The sequence below is a fragment of the Salarias fasciatus genome, chromosome 16 (assembly GCF_902148845.1).
Source record: "Salarias fasciatus chromosome 16, fSalaFa1.1, whole genome shotgun sequence".
NCBI classification, from domain to species: Eukaryota; Metazoa; Chordata; class Actinopteri; order Blenniiformes; family Blenniidae; genus Salarias; species Salarias fasciatus.
Window position 1 is genome coordinate 9,946,517 of NC_043760.1, and position 20,472 is coordinate 9,966,988.

Here is a 20,472-nt window from a genome sequence, read left to right on the forward strand (position 1 = left end):
ACGACACTGAAGCAGCCGATAAGAGGAGCTCAACTCTGAAACTAAGAGAGAAAAAAAATCTATATTATAATCAGATCTTGCCTGGAATGCATTCGGGGCTTAGATTTCTCTGGGTTGAATGCAGTTTGGAGTTTTTTGTGATGACAGAGGAGGTTATTAGAATTGTTTCTCATGATATTATAATTAGTCTGAATTTGTTTAAAAAAGGGTAAAAATGCACAGATTTCACTCCAGAAATGCTAAATGTTGGACTTGTGGCTCATCTCATTTGGCATTAATAGTAATAAAAATGAAGTTGCAACTTGGATTTGTAGAGATGGGAATTGATAAGGAAATCATTTGCAACAATGGCAATTCCAAAGAACTGAACACAGAGAACTGGTTCTAGATTCTCATCCCTTTACTGCTATGATTCCAGTCATTAGTGTTACGATCGCCCTCCTCCTGAATGTGTGTGTGATCGGTTGATTGGCTGGTTGATGCAGGGCAGGTGGGGAAGGCAGCAGACAGCTGACTGGCTGTTCACTGGAAGACGGAGGATTTAAAGCTGCCAGGTGTCAGGGCTCAGTTCATCTTTTCACCTAAATAATGCCAGTGTGTGTGTGCATTTCATGTGTGAGTGTTTGTAGCTTTATGTGGGGAACATTTAATGTGAGGCCTGTGTTAATGAGAGCAGTCATTCAGTTAGTATTGATCAGCACTGTTTTGTGCGGCGCTGTATTTAGAGAATCAGCCATCACCAAGAAAATCCAACATCCCATTCACTAAAAACCTCTGTGGTTTAATCATTTTCACTAACATCCTGTTAACCCTGGCAGCTTGTTCAGTACGAGGCGGCCGTACGCCGCTGCTCTGGACACAAACTCATCCTTGTTAAACAAGTGACTGTTCCGTTTGAGGTGTTAGAAGTCCGAGATCCTGCGTCTGGTTCATGTTTTCTTCAGAGTGGAACAAGCATCATGTGGTTGGAGAGCAGAAGACAGAACACACACAGCAGCCTCTTCACCGGCTGCTCATAAAAACACAGCGCTGGTGGAGTCATTGTTTTTATGAACCTGGGGGCTGAAAAATAGCTCTGAGTATCACCTTTAAAAAAAAAAAAAAATACTTTGAGGGATTTTAAAGCTCAGGTTCACCCGGGGGTCTTTATTACTCATGGAAGTTGACAGACCCTGGTTAGCTAATGGTTATCTGGATTTGCTGAGCTGAGTTTGAGAGTGAAACTACCTCCAGCTACATTAGTTAAGTCTGGGTTTTACAACTACAATGTTCTTTATATGGATGCATGCTCTGCTTCTATTGCTGTTGTTCGGTGGGTCGGATCACTGTTTAACGGAAACGCCGGTGTAAATAGATGTTTTACATTTGATTAATTTCACATCCTGTTCTGTAATTATGTTTTCAGTTCATGAAGCTCAAGAAAAAAAACTGCAGACTTTCACTCATCACTTAACTCAAACATATCGTTGTTTTTAACTGGCTCTGGCCTCCCATCTTCCAGCCTTCCATGACCCCTTTAAATTACAGCCTCCTTTCTTTAGAGATGAATAGAAAGAGGTTTAGGTGTAAATTACACACAGAGTAATGTTGTGAATGAACAAAGACCCCCTGCTGAGGTGAGAGAAACAGTCAAGCTTTAAGGCTAATTCTGGACTGGTAAAGAGGAGAAATGAAAAAAACACGTCAGAATTAACAAGACTCTTGTCAGGGGAGGATAATAATAGAGGCAGGCAAAGAAATTACACAAGTACTGTATGTTGATTATTCTTCAGAAAAACTTCCAACGAGCACGAAACCTTTTAAAAAGCTTCAGCAGAGATGCTGCTGTTTGTGTGGAGAGACGGATTTCCTCACTTGTCTCTCCTCCATTTTTATCTGTGGACTTTTGTTGTACCTCAAACTTCAGCTTTGAGCAAAACGTCTCCCATATAGCTTTATTTATTTTAACCAAATACAGATTAATTTTCTCGATCTCTCTGATGTATTCCTGTAAACACAGTGATGGTTTTTAGCAGATTATTCTTGTGGGGAAAAAAATGGTTGAAAGAAGTCAAATGCCTTTTATTATTACTCCTGTTTTCCCATGATTCTCTTCATGATCCCTTCGAGTTATTCTTAGTAAAGGCCTCACAAAATGCATGGAAAATAAATGTCAATAAATACAATGTATCAGCCTGAGCTTGCACAGGGCTCAGTAATGCAGGCCCATGGAGTCATGATGCAATCCCATTTGTGGTGTTTGTAGCTGAACATGAAAAGAGTGAACTCGGCTTTGACCGAATTTGTTGTGTACAGTGGAATAACCGCAGCGGTATCAGGAAGTAAGGGAAACCGGAACAGCAAAATGTTCTCACCATTTTCTTTTGTGCTCCGTGCTGTTTTCAGTTTTCACTGCCATTGTCTTCTTTTTTCAAAATAACTTGGCAAAAAAAGGAAAGATGTGTTTGATAAAAGCCTTCATGAGAGGGGGAACAATGGAGGAGGTGTGTGTTTCAGGAAGAGACGGAAAGGCGCACGATTGGGACCAGTTAGGGTTCAAGTGAAAACAGAAAACTTTGGTTGTGTTTTGGGACTCCATTTACATGACACCGGTGCTCAGAGCCACGGAAAACTTGACTTCTTCAGAACAGCTCCTACGGTGGAAATTTTCGAAAATGCTTGAATCCCATCTCCATGGAAACGGGGGTGATGCAGTTTTTTTCTGAAATAGTGCTACAGCTCATGTTCTCCACGGCCGTAGTAAGTAGTTCTTCTGCACATGCTCAGGAGATGAACAATAAGAACAATGTTTGTCTTCACGTTGTCATCACTGCCAGTTGATAGTCTTCAGGACTTGGTAGTTTTGAAGTTGAGATTCGCCAGCAGTAGCAATGACATCGTTTTTAAAACGGTGCCATTCAAACGTGAAAATGATGCTTTTTCACTTGAACCATTGTGGAAACGGAGTTGGAGTCAACCTCGGCTTCCCTGTCAGACGGTCGAATCAGGAGACTTGACAGCTCCGACGCCAACATCCTGACTTCAGCCATTCATCAGAGCCTCAGTCGAACCGGCCCGTGTAATTATGACAAGTTCAGTGCTCTGAAAACACATTTGGATTTACTTTGCACGCATCATGAATACGAAGCATCTCGCATCATAAAGCGAACTGCAGCTGAAAGGCTGCTTTAAATGGAGCACCTGCAACATTAAATTTCACATTCCAATTCCTAATATTCTGTTGGTGGAGAGGCTCGTTTGTTAGAAAAACATCTCAATCTACTGCAGAGCGCCTCCGAAAGAGCCTGAGAATGACCGTAATACTTCAATTAAAGCCTCTCTGGTGTGAAACACATTTGAGTTTTATTGCCTCCGTGAAGGCAGAACTCCAGCCAGAGCTGTTGGATTCATTAAAACCGAACGTGCGCGCCCGATGCAGCGGTCAGTGAGTTAAGTGTCTGATCATGTCCGGATGTCAAAATTAACAGAATAAATTGAATCGGCTTGAGTTCTGAAGCTATCTTCTCGCCCAGGTTTTCATTATACTTGAAAGTACAAACTTGCACACAGAGCTCGGAATTCAAAAAACACTCCAGCAGGTTTTCATCAAAGACTTCAAAGTGCAGCCGTGGGGGGACGCTCTGGGAGAAATGCTGATTCGGTTTGTTCGACCCATCAGTGTCCTTTTGGTTTGGTTTTATAACACCTTTTTATTAGCGGGGCTTGTCTTTCTTCTGATGAATATTTTTTTGCAGTAACTGCTGAACGACTATTCCAGTTTCATAGAGAAGAATTAAGATGATGAATTTCATGAACAAATGAACCGTTCCAAAAATAACATTTCATCAAATTGAATGTACGTCAGAGGGACCAGCTTGGGTCCAGATTACAGCCTGTAACAGTTAACAGATATTGAAATTTTTCCTCTGTTGGACCCGAAACAACCTCAAACTATGAAACAAACACTTCTGTTCTTTATAGTTCCCTCTGCTCAATCATTCTTTTTTTTTCCTGAGTTTGCAACTATTGAGAACTAATTTCTTTGAGCTGAACAAGTCCACGTTTCATTTAGTTTTTCAGAGAAAGTGTGTGTAGCTTTACTGTCCGGGTCTGCTGGTTTCCTGACTCATTCAGACCTCATTCAGTCAGGACAGGAGCTCCTGTCTGCCTGCACGGACTGAGGACCAGAGTTTTCTATGAGTTATGATGAGATTGTAGAAACCGTCAAGTATCCGTTCGTTAGGATCATCAAGCAGGTGAATTTATTCTTTAAATGATGTTTTTAAAGGGCTGCAGCTGTTTGATGCAAAGGTGAACATTTTATCTCTTTTTCCACAAAGATGCTCCAGTTTTCAACTAATTGAGGAAAGCGGTTCAAATCTGGTGACGCTGCAAAAAAAAAAAAGCACTCCAGCTGACTGTTCGGACTGCAAGCAATTAATAAACAACAATACTGCACCTGCAGTAATTTTCTGCATGAGTTGAACACAAAATGTGATTGAATATCGTAGTTAGTGTTTTCACTGACACCAAGCTGCTGCAGAGCAGCACGCCTCTGAAAGTTTGACGCCAGCCTCTCTGCTGAGGAGCTGAAAAGCGAAGCCGCGTTACGGGCGTCAGAAGACAAACGGCTCCGAACGGAAAGCCGACTGCAAACGATGCGCCAGCAAATGAAGGGATGAACACTGATTGTTTCTCCTCTCGGCGGTGCTGAGAGCGGGGAACGCTAAGTGGCTCCAAATGGACGTTAAGTGGCAATAGCTGTGACCGGCGCACAGTTTGACCAATGAATTCCACAGGATGCAGCGGAAACCCAGAGCGCCGCGCCGTACGCTGCACGTCGGTTCAGGAAATGACTTTCAACACAATAAAAACGACAAGATGAAGCTGGTGTATTATATGTGCAGCTTTTAAACATTCTGTATTTTTTCAATTTTGTGATGTAGGTTACAGGACAATGATAAAATTTCAGCACATGATGTAGTCTGATCTCATGTCTTCCCACCCAGGAAGTCAGTGCAGAGTGTGGTGTAGCACACATGGAAAACGTGTGCTACACCACCAAGTACGATAGCAGGTGTGTGTGATGTGTGTGTGTGTTAGTTTTCACATATTATATATACTAAATCTTTCTTCCTCATTCACTATGGCGCGTCAGGTTTTACGGTTATGACAGAAGTTGGTGTGTGTTATCTATGTCCATATACATATAAAATGTGTGTGTGTGTGTGTGTATGTGTGTGTGTGTGTGTGTGTAGACAGGTACAGCTTCTCTGGTGATGAGTCTGAATAAGTATAGAACTGTGACCTTAGATTTTCCTGAATATTTCACCTTGAGAAGGACTTCAGCTCCAGATTTTCTGTCGGGCTTTAAACCTGGCGACAGTCAGTCATCCTGGTGTTATTTGCACGGGGGGCCGGTTCTCCCCGTCCTCATCAGCTGTGGCTGGGAGACGAGGCAGATTATACCCCCTCATCTTCATCTCATCCTTCTGCTTTTCACTCAAACCAAGATAGCAGTAAAACAATGATTCTTTCCAGCGGGGGATCCACGGATCCAGCTCGGACAGCTTAGTTTTTTTTTTTTTTTTTTTTTTCCTGATAGAAACACACTTGATTTCTTTCTCCAGGTTTTTATTACTTTTTAACTCCCGATTCAAAGACATTCATTCACTCCGTGGATTTGTTGAGCTGTAACAAAAGCTGGGCCGCTAAGAAGGAGGCTTATTCGGCCTCACACTTGAACAAGGGCATACAGAGGAGAAGGGGAAGTGAAATAAAAAGAAAATAGTCTGAGAAGAATCTTTGAGAAACCTTCAGAGTTCAGTTCATAGAAATCACTTTTAACACTTGAAAAATGCAAAAACATGCAACAACAGAGTTTCTTTAGGCTCAAATAAAGTGAATCATTCATCCAGTCTTTGCAGGCTATTAGAAAGCCAAGTTCACTTTATTCATCTAACACTGAGGTTGACCAAAGCACAATCTGTGAGGATATATACAAAGGTAAAAGGTGTTAAGGCTCCAGTAGAAGTGAACAGGGTGTGAGACTTTGGAGAAGTTTGTAGAAGAACAGACTTGTCTGCAGAGTGGAGCCAGTCAACACTTTGATGCTGATATTATTGGTTTGTGGTTAAAAGTCCCAGAATGATTCTGTTTCTCTGTTGGGATGGAAAAATGCTTTCTGCTTTTGACTGAACTTCAGTTAAAAAATGTTGATTTCTTCCCATTTTTGTAAAATCTGTAGTTATTACACCTTCCATTGTGATTTTATTTTATTTTATTTTTTTTTTTTTTGTGGAGTGGTGATGGTATTCAGATTAATGACATGAATGCGCTTCAAATGTCACATGACAAATGAAGTCTTTATGAAACTAAACATGAGGTTTTGCTCTCAAATGTGATCATTTCTTAAGTCGTGAAATTTATGATGGGACCAATACGATAAGTTACTGCCGGTGAAAGTTTCAGTAACTTGCAAATGCCATCAGGAGGACATTTTCATCGTTCTCTGGGGTCTGCCAGTCACCATGGACTCATTTGGAAAAAGAATCAAGAATTCAATAAATACCCACAATATTCTGAGGGAACTGGAGGTTTTTTTTTTTTTCTAAATATTGCTGCTTTTCATCTGAGAAGTGTGTGAATGTGTCTATCATCAGAGGGAGTACCGTGTTGAAACAGAAGAGGGGTTTAAAATTTCGTTTTTTCGTTGAATATTCTTCACTTTTTCTTCCAAAATATTATGAAAAAGAAACAAAACCTTTAGCTTGAGTAAAGTTAAACACTCCGTCCACCTCTGATGTGGACTAAAATGAGTTTGAGACATCTGTACTGGACAGCATTACAGTGCAGATGAATGCTATCCTCAAAAATAGCCATGACAGAAGGCACAAAGGACAATTCTGTCATGTTTTACATAAATGAAAAAAAAACAAAAAACTGTTATCTGTGAAACAGACTTTCTCTCTGCACTGGAGCTCAGAATGAAGATATGAAGACATAACAATTATGGCTCCACTGTCCTGGATTCATTTATAGTTTCATATTGTCATCAAAAAGTCTATTTCAGCATTGAAATATTGTGATCGGTCACCATGGTGATCATTTTTTAATTAACACTTCTTTGATGGAATAACCTGTGGGACCCTGTGCACCACAGACACACAGTTAAAACTGATGCTAGCGATAGGGAACACTAAAGAAATACTTTAATTTCACTGAAAAATATGATATATAAAGTCAACAGCTTGACATCCTTGTTTATTGAACACGTGCAAGATTTCCAATCATTTCAGTGATTTGCTGAGTTTGTCGCCGTGATCTTTAAGATACTCACCATTGATCCACTTTGCGTCTGGATCATGTATTTGGAAGCTTCTTTCAAAGAGGTCGTCCAGTGTCAGCTGTGAGCCGAAACCTTTCCCGCTATCATCTGCAAAGAGACGGACGGAGAGGATCTTTCATAATCAACGTCGACTCCTCAGTTTTTTTTAGATGTCTTCAGTTTGCTGTGAAGGACTGATGACCTGTCGCTGTCCTCTCATGTCAACACTCCACTCACATCGCAGAAAAATAAAGAATGAACGCAGTGTGCTGTGGCTGAAGCTGACAGTAAATTCTCCATCCAGACTTTTTTTTTTTTCTCACTCCCATGTCACTTTTTCTGGGTAAACAATTATAACCGGGTGGGAGTCACCCTTGACTGTGTCTTACAAGATGGGGACATTCAGTATTGTAACAAATGAATAAAAATGCTAATGAAGGGAAGGTGGGGAGTTGGAGAGTTTGACGTACATATGCAAATTATGAGGACACAAAAGTGAAGCTTAAAATCCAATTTATATTCACTTTTTCATTTATTTTTTAAAAGAGGCTGTCAATGCAGTTTTGATTTTCGTCTGCAGATGCAAACATCAAACTTTGGAGTTGATTGTGCAGCTTTGTGCCTGTGTGACACACCCAGCTAATGCAGCAGACTGTTCAATAGTGTCCAGATGAAGCTTTACAAAAGGTTGTTCTTCCATTTACTTTACCTCTGTGTCCTGTGTGAAAGGCAATGCACAGGTCAGCAGTCCATTACAGAGCTAACACAATGACACAACCACACACAAGCATCAATTAAGACACACTGAACCTGCATGTCCTCAGAATGGGATGAAGCCGTGTGTGTCCATCTCACCCCATTCACCTCCGGTACCGTTACACCAACCACCTCTATGTCCTCCTTTACTACACCCAGGAATCTCACTTCATTTCAGAAAAGTTCCACATTTTCAAGGCAGCGTCTTCATAGAGATGTCAGTTTAAACGGAAATGGCAGAAACGCTGAAAGACAGTTGTTTTTGTAAAGAAACCACTCACACACACACGCACGCACACAGTAATACACTTTAAACAGTAACACAGTAACAATGGAAGAACACGGACATCTGTATGGACAGATGACCAAGTTGGATCAGTTATAAAACCACCAGTTCCAGCAGAATATGGACTGGGAGTCATGACATGCTGGACGAAGGTGTTTTTAATAACTAACTGCTGTTCACTATGACAGTGCACAGCATGGTGCCATCACACCATGGTGTGCATGCACAGTAGCAGCATTTCTACCATCTACATGGAAGAGGCCAAGCATTTTCAAAAAGCTCCACCTCGGGAGCAGTTTTTAAAGAGTTCAATTTTCATTGGCTCAAAGCACTACTGTCGTTTAAACGGACGCCATGACGGAAAAACGTTTTTCCATTTTCACTAAAAATCATTGTTGCGTGAACGGGGCCTGAGCCAGGCTCTTCTTAGCTGTTTTGGTGTTCATGCAACTTACATAAAGAAGAAACTTGTATTGATTCATAAAATATACACCACCAGATATAACAGTCTCACAGAATCCTGCTTACAAGGCCATTGAAAACACAGTGCATCAATTCATTTTGTGACTAATCTTAAAAAAGAAAAAAACCCAGAGAGATTTCCACATTAAGAATAATGCACGACACCAGGTTCTTCTTCAGTCCTCAATGCTCCTCCATCGCGTTATTTTCAGGCACTTTCATGAACTAAAGTCTTAATATTTACTCTCACCTGTGTTACAGCAGTATTTGTACAGTGTGCCTCCAGTTTTGTTAATTTTCAGAAATGACTGTTCCCACTCTCTCACGCACACACAGAAAGCTCTCCCTCTGGAGTTTGCATGTTCCAGCTTTCTTCCTCCTTCTGCAGACATGCTGGATGAGTAATTGGAGCCTGGAGAGCATGAGTCACAGTTTGACATGTCAGAGACGTGGAAGCTTTTCCAAAGCTTTAACTCTGCTCAGTCAAGTCAAACTCTCCATTCAGATGCTGCTCAGAGAATAACCTGAACGACCACGAAGGCGCTTCATCTTGTGAAGAAGCTTTCAGGCAGGAGGGTTGATATGATCTTTATGCATGTTTATTGTGACTTCTTGGGATTAATCAAACAAAAGAATTTTACAAGGAAGACTCAACTTTCTTTAATGTCTCGTGATACATTTGTGCTTTTGTAAGACATTGAAAATAGAAATTAAACGTACTTTTGTTGCCAGAACCTGTTGAATATTTGAAGCGTATACGTGGGAACTGCTTACACGGCATTTTCTAGCGAAAACTGAGAAGTTTTGTTGCATTTTTGTTCTGTTTATGTTTTTCAGTTGACAGTCACTATGTGTAGCCACGTTGTCCATGTACTCTTATTGTTAATGTTTATAGCGTAATTTTGTCGTTGCACACGTGTGGTTTCATTACCAAAATGAAAAGCGCCAACTTATGACCTGGCATGCCAACTACACTGTTTATTTTACACATTTCATCTGTCTCCATAGGACATGGTTTTCAAAACACTGCTGTCCAAACATGAAACTTTCTTCAAACAAAAATGCAAAAATGATGCTTTCACTTGAAAGGTCTTGCAAATGGGGCCTTAGTTATGGACTCGTGCTCCTCTTATAGCTTCCATTGTCATGTCTGTGACCTGCAGTGACCTTGACAGTAGCATGAACTTCTTGGGTTCGTTTTAAATGCAACTTGGGATTCAGTTTCATCGGGAAAAAACAGTGATAGGAGAAGTGAGATAGTGTGTTAGCATCCTTAAAGTGTTGCTGGTTTACACTATCAGGGGAAACTTGGTGTGCTGTTTGAACCTGACCCACAGCCTCATTTCCAGCAACATGTCGTGATTCCAGAACTCATCTTTTGAATCCTCACCCTTAGACAGCAGAATGATGGACAGCCCGATGAGCGAGAGCACCAGCACGATAACCAGCAGAGAGATGCCGATGCCCTTCCAGTTTCTGTCTGCCCCGATGGGTCCGATGTCCTGCAAGAGAACAAGGGAAACAAAGCACATGAAAAACAAGTAAATAAAGTAAAATAACCAAATGAAAACAGCGGCACAAAAGAAGGACTTCCTTCAGTGCAGCAAGCTGAAGAGTCCAGCCACTCAGGCTTAAGAGGCTCAGCAGTGGTTGACTGAGCAGCTGCATCAATTGGAGGGCATGAGAAGGCCACCGCGTTCCCCAGAGGGCGGGAAAGCTCTGACAGCAGACAAGACTGTCCTCCGCGGAGTTTAGGTTGCTTAAGCAAAACAGAGTCTGTCCCTGACACCACCAAACTTTTACACAGTCACAAAGAGAAAAAAACAAAACCAAACCAAACACCAGCGGGTATTGCCATTGCTGAACTGTGACAGAGGGTTCAGAAAGTAGTGTCTCCACACCTGAAGTTGTTTATCTGTTTGACTTGCTGAGGATGTTCGTGTTCAATGGTAAATCCTCAGGCTTAGCTGATCGACTCAGTTTTCTTTCAATCACATGGTTTTGAGTTCAATCCCCTCCCTCATAAATATGTACATATGTCCATGTGTGCTTGAGCAAGACACTGAATCTGCCACTGGCGCTTTGCACGACGGCCTTTGCCACTGTGTGACTCTGACTCACAACGTGCTGCACTTTGGAACTGATGAAGCGGTGAAAAGGCAAAATCCGATTTCCGATTGATGATTTAACACTGAAACATATGGTGTTTCGCACAATTAAAGGAAATCCATCATCACATAGAGACTTTATGGTAATTGCAATCTGCAGCGCGGGGTGGAGGGATTCGGATACACCCAGGACAGGTTCCCACTCCATCCCAGGGCCAACACAGAGACTCACACAGTCACACTCACCAGTTAATCTGAACTGCTTTTTCTGGACTGTGGGAAGAAACAGAGAGAAAACCCACACAGGCATGACAAGAACAGACTCAAACCCAGGACCTTTCGCTGCTCACAACACCAGAGGGAATCCTTTCTTTCTTTCTTTCTTTCTTTTTTTGATTAGTGACAGAAGTAGGACACAATGTACAACATAACCGATAAAGACTTAACACACAGACTGGCTCTTACAGTTATAATGGTTCAGGGTCAAGATGACAGAAAAACATTAAATTGATTGTGTGATTCTCTGTTATCCTGTGATCTGTCTAAAGTGTGTCTTCTCTTGCACATATAGGCTGCAGCCTTGGTGAAATTCATTTGAACGAACTGGTGCAGTTGAATACAGTAAAGCAGGCTATAGAAAAGCTTTAGAAAAACAATATATATTCAAGCTGAGGGACAACGTTTGCATTATTTTGTCTTCATTTTGTTGCTGTTAGACTGCTTTGTTCCTGCCTTTATTGATGGATTTCCAGCCTGAATCGTCGCCGTTCTCACTGTGCCGAGTTTGATGAAAGCTTCAGAGCGGGAAGAAAAAAAAGAAAAGAAGAAAAAGGGACAGATCGACTCTCTGAAGACCGGACCCATTTTTGGACGTGTCTCAGACTCTTTATCTTCTTGACATCAATTATGCAGCGCCTTATTTCATTTGCACTGACAGAGCCGTGTTATAAATAAAGCTGTCTCGCATACAGAGCCTCGAGCTACAGGAACCCCGTCTGTGTATTTATGGTTCTATTTGCTTTGTGAGTCTTTTAATTGGAAGGATGATTGTAAGATAAACACCCTGGAGCCTCGCCAGCTTCACAACCCCCTTCCCCCCGATCCTTGTAGTTCTACTCCACAACTTGAGCGTTTTACCCATCATCCCTGTGGCTCCTTCTGATTCATATTCTCACAAGGCAACTCCTCCTCTGCTGTGGGTTCAACATCGCTTTCGTGTGCTCTGCCTGTGTTTTCCCCCGTTTTGTTTGGCGTCATTAACTGGAGCAGCCCTCGCAACACATCAGGGGAACATTATCCACCATTCCCCATCAGATCATTACTCAGAATTCCACCGACACATCCAGGCCGTCGTGGCCCTCGTAGGGTTCGAGTTCATTTTCATAGAGTTGTGTTTTATGGAATCGTATCCCTCCCCCCTGCTGCGAAAATGTTCAAAATGCGACGAATCCATCTTAGAAACTGTTGAAAGCTCCATTAAAAACACAGAAAAGGAAAACTTCCCAGATGAAACCAGTTTAAATGAAACTCCAAAAGGGAACATGCAGCTCAATGAAGTCAGTGTGCAATAAATGAATTGCATCTATTGAATAAACACCACAACACGCTATTACTGTTACAGACTATTGATATCCCATTTCCTCAGCTTCATTTTCCACTTTCAGTTTGACTGTAGAAATGCAAGAAAAAGCAAACATTACCATGATAATTGAATATCGACATCATTTCTATCCATAGCTCTCGACCTTTTCTCCTTAGAGGATCTCCAGGTTCCCCCTGAAAAAATCTGCAGGGCTCTGCAGAGTGAACAACATATGAAAGCTCGAGCCATCAATAGATTCTATGAAGGGTTTTATTCTGCTTTTCTAAGCCGTATCCAAAGGTATCAGGTGAAGAGTAACCCAGTCCCCCCCAGGAATAACTGACCCATTACCCCTTTTATCTACGAGGGGGGACCCAAAAGTTTCCGGACTGATTCTATTAATAAAAAAATACAATGAATTTCCGACTTTGGCCGCTAGATGTCGCTACAGGATAGCCTCATGCATAACTGTGCCAGGTTTGGTCTTCCCCCGTGATGCGGTCAGCTGACAGTCACTGTTTGTGTTGACAGAGTGACACCCCGCTCTTCGATTTTTCAAGATGGCGGATATCCACGGATATGCGCTCTGTCAAAACATTTTGTTTTTTTATTGGGAAAACAGCGGCAGAAACACTCACCATGTTGCAGACATTCTTTAAGAAGGATTCTTAGGGTGTCTGAGTGGTTTGGGCCCTTTAAGAGCGATCAGATTACATCACGAAGACCAGGCACGCAGAGGACAACAATCCACTTCCAGAACAGAGGAAAACGTCACAAAAACTGAAGAAGACGTCCTGGTAGGTCCACGCAGGACTTTTGATGACATTGCAGATCTGATGGGAGTATTGTAGAGATCCAGACAGATCATCCTCAGGCGGTTATTAGAAGCAGGGAGACGAAGGCACCCGGAAATGGCCGCATCATAACAGACAGCAGACCACAGGACGCCCCGTTACGCACAGAAATAGCACCAAATGTTGTGCGTAAAGCATATTTTTGGACTAAAACCGTGACCAGCCAGCCTCCCCACCGCCATATTCCCCTGGTCTGGCCCCAGGCGACTGCTTTTTGTTGTCAAAGATGAAACTGGAGCGGCAGCGGAGAGGTAAGACAGGCATACAGGCGGGGGAGGGAAAATCGAAGTTCTATCTTTCCGGCACAGTTACGCACGGTCATGGCGACTCTTCTGAACAGTGAAAATCTCCGGTGCAGCGTTGTATTCAAGCCAAAGGAGAGTATTTTGAAGGTGACAGTTTCAAATAATTGCGAAGATTAAAAAATAAAAAGTTATAACTACAGTCCGGGAACTTTTGGGTCCACCCTCGTATATGATCATATTTGTCTTCTCACGCTCTTTTTGTTTGGTTCGATTCTGGCTGAAGACATGCATCCACGTCTTACCATCAGTATTTACATTTTGCACAGATACAATCGACTGATTGAAAGAACATGGCGATGCAATCATAACACAACACCATACCAGCCTCAATAACTCAGTTATTAAATGAATCATGAAAAACAAATCCACCATGAAGTGCAGCAGAAAAAATACAATTTTAATGGGACTCAGGTGAAGAATTTCTGCCTTGACAGGTTGGAGTGGAAATATAATAAAGACTGAAAATAACAAGATGGGGGGAGCAACAATTGCTGGAGGAAAGTGTTAAACTGGTACATTTCCAACTCCACCAACTCCAAAAACAAAGACTGGTCAGACTTTTCAGTGTGTTTCACTTGAATCAGCTGCTTATCAAAACACTGAATGAACATTTTCAGTTCCATTTCCTCATAATAATGCTATCAAAAAGACTTGGTCCAGTTTAGTTTCCAGCCAGGACTTTTGAACCACCAGATGAGCTCTGTCCGGTGATCCCAGGCTCATGAAGAGTCAGTATCTCAGTCATGTAGCTGAGGGCAAGGACTTGATGTGCTTTAAAAAGTCAACCTTTAAAATGGATTCTAAAACAGACAAGGAGCCAGTGCAGGGTTGCAGACTGGGCTGATGTGATGACAGTCACACCTGTGTGTAGCTGAGTTCCGAAACAGCAGGGAAGAAATTACTGGAGTGAGTGGAGGCAGAAAGAAATTAATGCATGAATTGGTTTTTACATGTTGAAAGTAGAGATGGACCGGAGCTAAGGATAGAAATAAATTGTTTGAATGAAAGATGACACCGAAGGCTTTTTACTGACTAAATGTTTAAGAATGGGAGGCAGGGATTTTTCAGAATTGGACTGATTAACTTGGAGAAAATGTTGGACCATCCATCGGTTCATGTCATTAAAAGCGTCACCTTGTCACCTTGTCCCAGCGCGGTGTAAACCTGTGTGTCATCTGCATAATGCTGCTTCATGGTCTAGTATACAGTGCTCCACTGGTAGCATGCTGGTGATTTGACACCAGGCTCATTATCCAGCCAACTGCAGCTGTCTGCAGAGCAGAAGACCTCCAAAGATATCAGTGACTATCCTGTCATGGTTTGTCAACATGAGTCTGTAATCCTAAAATTTCTCCTGAAAAGAAGTATTTTATATCCATCTGGCACTTTTGTTCGAGGTTTAGGCCTAAAAGTTAGCAGAGTGGATAGCATAATTTCTTCCCAAAAGGAACAGGTTTCTGTTTGTGGCTTATGCTCTTTCTGTGCCCGATCAGGTCGTCTGTGTACATGTCTATATGATCCATTGCTGTGCCAGAATGGTGCAGTTCATGACTGTTATGTGGAAGTTTGTGGCCTGAGCCTCCTGCCCCCACCCATCATCTGTTGAATGACAGTTTAGTATTTGAAGCTTTTCAAAAAATATTGAATTGGAATTGATTTGGCTATTGTTGTGAAAGTGTGTGAGAATTAATAATTGTTTTTCTTTTTGCATTATTCTGTGTCATTTTTCCAGAGCCTATTCTGCACCTCGGCTCATGTTGATAACTCTGACCTGAACTTAGGCGATGAATGGATGGATGGATATATGGATGGATAATAGACTGATTTTCCCATTCTATACTGGCCTGTTTATATTTTACAGCACCATATATTGTATTTGCACAGATTGCAACCTGCTGTAACAGCAGTATTGTGTTTCTTACATTCATTAAATATGGATAGCACAGCAGGCAGGCTTCAGGCAAAGTTTTTGGACCTGTTCAGGCTTCGAGCTATTTCACACTTAAGCAAGGTCACCACTTCTTGCTCTTTTGGTCCGAGACGCCCACTTACAGGTTCTGTTAGACGCTCCGACATTGGCCAAACAAGTCTCACATCACATAAAAACAGGCTTCGAAGCCAATAAAGAAAAATAAATATAGCCACGGCACACACATACAGTGTATACCCGTCTGTTCAGTTTATTAAAAACCTGCAGCAACACACAGTAGCAGGAGCATTAGAAGCATTTCCGAAGGAGCCGTTTCAAAGCGTTTGCTTCCACAGCAGTGCCCAACCTATGATGGATGAGTTAATTACCCCTGACAGTAGATCACAACCTGTAGATTTTACACAGATGACAGGTGAACGGTAACACACAGCATCAGTTTTTAATTAAACTATTTGTTGCACAGCAGTCATCCGAGACTGATATATCAGAAACAGTTTTTTAACTCTGCTTTGGAATTTTAATCACAGGTTTTTTTTTGTTTTGTTTTTCTGCTTGAATTCAGTTGCACTCAAAATGAGTTTGAAGTTTCTGAAACGCAGTGATACTGTTGGGACTGAAAATAGATTTTCATCAGGTCCCACCAGAAGAAAGCAAAGGTCACAAGTATAATGTCATTAAATTGGTGGGTTATCTGTTGGTCTTCATTTACTGAATGGAATTGCAGCAAATTTAACCAACTCCAACTACAAAAAGATTTTTTTTTCACAAGTAAAAATCTACGAGCTAGTCCTCATTAACTCATTCTGCTACTTTGAAGAGTTTTCCTCAGCTCAGATATTCTATGAATGTTCCTATAGTTGTTAATATAGTTTAACTGTTTAACAGAACGTGTGATTCAGTGTAATAACTCATTACAGCTTTAATGCTTGTGAATTGACATGCATAACTCTGTTTCTGCACACTTTTCTGGGGAGACAGTCATGTCTGCTGCAACTTGGCTGTTTGTTTTGTAGATATAAAGGTAAAATGAGAGGGCAGCATGAAAAGAAAACTAATAAAAAGTTTTTGTCGGCAGCACAAACACGAGTTGTGCTGATTGATATCGATTGTATTTCTTGTTTTGGAGCTTCAAACAACCACAGCACTAAAAGGAATGACTGTTTTATAATTTCACGATTATGCAATAAGCTGCTTTTTTCAGCCCGATAATTATTCCCAGCCACTAGTGGAACAGGTTAAGGCTGGAGTGAGGAAGGTGACTCCATCCACACTTCATACAAATTCAATGGAAAAACTCACTGGATGCCTCGTCAGTTAAAATATATATATATATATATATATATATATATATATATATATATATATATATATATATATTAATGATTCCTTTAAAGTCGACTCATTAGTGAGTTTGAACTTTCCCAACAAAGCAATCAGCTAGCAGGAAGGATTCTGTTCACTGTGAAAACAAGCTCGGTGTTCCGGATTTAATTTTACCTCCATCTAGTCTTGAAGTCCCACATCTTTTTTTCAACTCTTGACCCGACTGTCTCTTAGGATGTTAGCTGAGCTGTGGCTTCGAATCAGCCCGATGTTGACGGGCAGTTTCCAAATCTCTGGACCTTGTAAGTGCTGCATGAGCTGCTGAGGGAATATAGGAGACGTTCAGACCTGCCAGATGTGTCAACATTGATCTGGCGAGCCGACACCACAACGCCTTAGTCTCATCCGGCCATCCGCGATCACGGATCCCAAACACAAACAAGAGGTACGCAAACAAAAGCAACCCTGAGCTGCAATACAAAGGGAGAAAACACACCACCTCTGTGTGCTTTATAGGATGGCTGTAGGCTCCAGTCTGCTCTAGATCTGTTTCTGGCCTCATCGTTGTTTTGATGCCGCTTTTGTGCAAAGCCTGGGATGATTGTTTCCCCGGCGCCTGGAAGACAGACGGAAAAACTACCATCAATCCATCAATACTATCAATACACCGAGGTGAAAAGCGGGGAGGATTTCTGGGTTAAATTACTTCGACCGCACATGTGTAATCTTCTTATCTGCGCCCGCTAAGCCAGTTTGCCTTTGAAGCGAAGGATGCAGCCGGGAAAATATGCGTGCATGAGTCTCCCATGTAAGACGGCTTCTGCTGGTCTTAAAGAGGCCGGGACACGACCTTTGTGTTTGTCAGCAACGTGCTGGAGGGCTCCTCTGCTCACAAAGCAGCGGTAGCAGCACAATGCCAAGTAGGGACTAAATACCACAGCTCACCTGCTAACCTGTCAAGAGAGCCAAAGCACGTCCCCTCTGACTTCCACCAAACTCAAGTGCCCACACTATTTTCCTTTTCCCCCTGTGTTAGAGCGCCGTGTGATTTCACTTCAAGTGAAATGCACTCCGCCATATGTAGCACGGTGCCAGGTGCTGTTTTGAAGATACACAGCTGAAGAAATTGAATCGAACAGAGAGAGAAGGCGGTAGGAAGCCTGCGTGGAATTGGAGAGAAGGGAATCTGAGGCATGATCTTCATCTGAAATGAAGTCTTTTGTCCCTACAGTGTGCTTCTGGCTTGTTGATAGGATTCTCACTCAAACACTTGGTAAAATGAATGCGATGCAGAGCAGGCCGTGTTGTTTTCATGTCGGGAGGAGAAGCCAGGCGGCTGAGCACCTACAGTGAAATTGAATGTACAGGAGTCAACTCTGTGTGGCACAGGGGGAACGTACACCACAAACAACATCACATGCTGCATGTTTATCACACTCCGCTTTCCAATATGCTCCTCAGATCAGGATACCCGGCCTCTCATTTAGCAATAGTTGGCCATCACAACTCAGTGCACAGACTGCGGTGCTAGAATATTCGTAGCATGTTAGAGTGTTCGAAAAACTATTCGTTTGCATCAGTGGCGGCTGCTGGTCTTCCAAAGAGGGGAAGCTCATTTTCAGCATACATTGTAATATGTGTAATCTGTTTTTTGTATGTAAATTCTATCAGCTTTCATGCCTTTTGTACGCCCTGTCAAAGTTAGACAGATCCTCAAAGCCCACTTGTGACCAGACAACACCTCCCTGAGATAGTTTCATCCAGTGGCATGGCCAGCAGGACATTTTAATTGGTGACAGCGCTTCAGTCAGCAGCTCACCTGGTCAGACCAGGACAGCTGAAAGGACCTGTTACTTTTCCCCACCTTTCGGCACCAGCTCAGTCTTAGGAGTTGATCTGTTATGCAGTTTAACACCAATTTTCTCTTCGTAAGGAAGAATATCAAATGGCTTCGCCAAAATCCGGTCCACAACATTCACATTTTCTGCCGTTGTGTGCAGCTAGCGAGCAGCTGGAGCTGCTGGAGGCTGGAGCTGTGTGAGAGAAGGGGAGAAGCTCCACAGCTGCTGGTCAAGGACAGAAACCACAGAGTGACCGAAACGAGTCTCCAAACACAACGCTAGTCGTTTTTCACAAACATAAAGTCTCCAGGGATCAGTAAAGCCTCCGAATCAACTCAGAACAGCAGAATGAAAAACTTCAGAAGCGCTTTGGTGCATTTTTTTTACTTCAAGATCGCTGATTTGCTCATTTCGCTGTCAATCAAGCTTCACACAGATCATCCAATCACCACGCAGAAGCTCAGCGTCCAGGCCAGCCCAATTTTCCATAGACCCCCAGAGACGCTGAGCGTCCGTGGGCGGGACCAGCCCAGTATTTTATCCAATGAGCGTCCAGTTTCACTGCAGCAGAACAACCCACTCTAGCTTCCGCATGGACGCTCAGCGTCCGGCTGTTTAAAGCGCCGTGCTGCTGCGAGGAGGAGTGAGAAAAAAGCCGAGTCAATTACTTGAGATAAGTAGCCGATTCTGAACAAAAGATGAACGTGTTGTAGCGCATATTTAGTCAATGAAATGTTCACACAACAGTAAATATTGGACCACTTATTTTTTGATATTTTAGGGGAAGTTGAGCTTCCCTTGCAGTCTTAGAGCAATCGCCACTGGTTTGCATGCAGCGATGTTGGAACATGGTTTCTGAGTCTTTTTGAATCAGAGTCCCAGGATCTCAAATTTCAATAAAGTGAATGGAATACCGATGGAGGAGAAATACAGCAGCACTTCTTTGTAGATTATTGAGATGAGTGGAGAGGGGTACGTTAGTTGTAGGTCCCGTTTCCGTGACAACGTTTCAAGCTGTTATGCATCATTTTTGTGTTTCCATTCCAGAAAAGTTTAATTTTTCTACAGAAATGACAGAAATACTGAAAATGCTGTAGCTAGCATGCCAGGCTACAAGTTGATATTTGTTGTTTTTATAATGAAGCCACATGCACACACACACACACACACACACACACACACACACACACACACACACACATGCACGTAGAGAACAATATCTTATGAACAGTCCCAACATTTGTATGGACAGATGATGAATTTGGACTGACCAAGTCCCCAGAGAACATGACCTGGGAGTCTAAACGTTGTTACCGTCCATCTGCTGAGCATGTGCAGAAGAACTGTTTACTACAGCTGTGTTGCACATGTCTAGTAGCAGCATTTTAGAAAAGTTGCATTTTCTCCCGTTTCCACGGAGTCGGAGCATTTCAGAAAAGTTCCACCTTGGAAGCCGCTCTCAAAAAGACAGCACAAAAACAATGTTTGTTTGTTTTTTTCTTGAAAACCGCTGTGTAAAGTGGATCTAAGCTTCCTTGTGAAGTTAAATCTTATACTACACCTTCAAACACCTGTTTTAAACTACTAGTGGTAAATTATTCAGTGGCAGTGGACCTCATAGGATTCTTCCTATAAGCGTTTTGTTTTCTCTCATTAAAGAACCCAGATCCCTGAGTGAGCGTGGCTGTGTGCATTTGATGGAGTGCTCCACCGCATCAG

The 20,472-nt window shown here is 42.2% G+C and overlaps 1 protein-coding gene across 1 annotated transcript in view; it reads right to left on the reverse strand.

Annotated features, from left to right (window-relative positions):
• The window catches only part of LOC115403651 (inactive dipeptidyl peptidase 10), a 156,560-nt gene that overhangs the window by 49,774 nt on the left and 86,314 nt on the right, over positions 1-20,472 (reverse strand). The window contains exons 2-3 of the mRNA XM_030112626.1: positions 10,201-10,312; positions 7,319-7,414 (exon numbers count right to left, since the gene is read on the reverse strand). Coding sequence (XP_029968486.1) covers positions 7,319-7,414; positions 10,201-10,312 — 208 coding nt within the window. The remainder of the gene's footprint in view (positions 1-7,318; positions 7,415-10,200; positions 10,313-20,472) is intronic.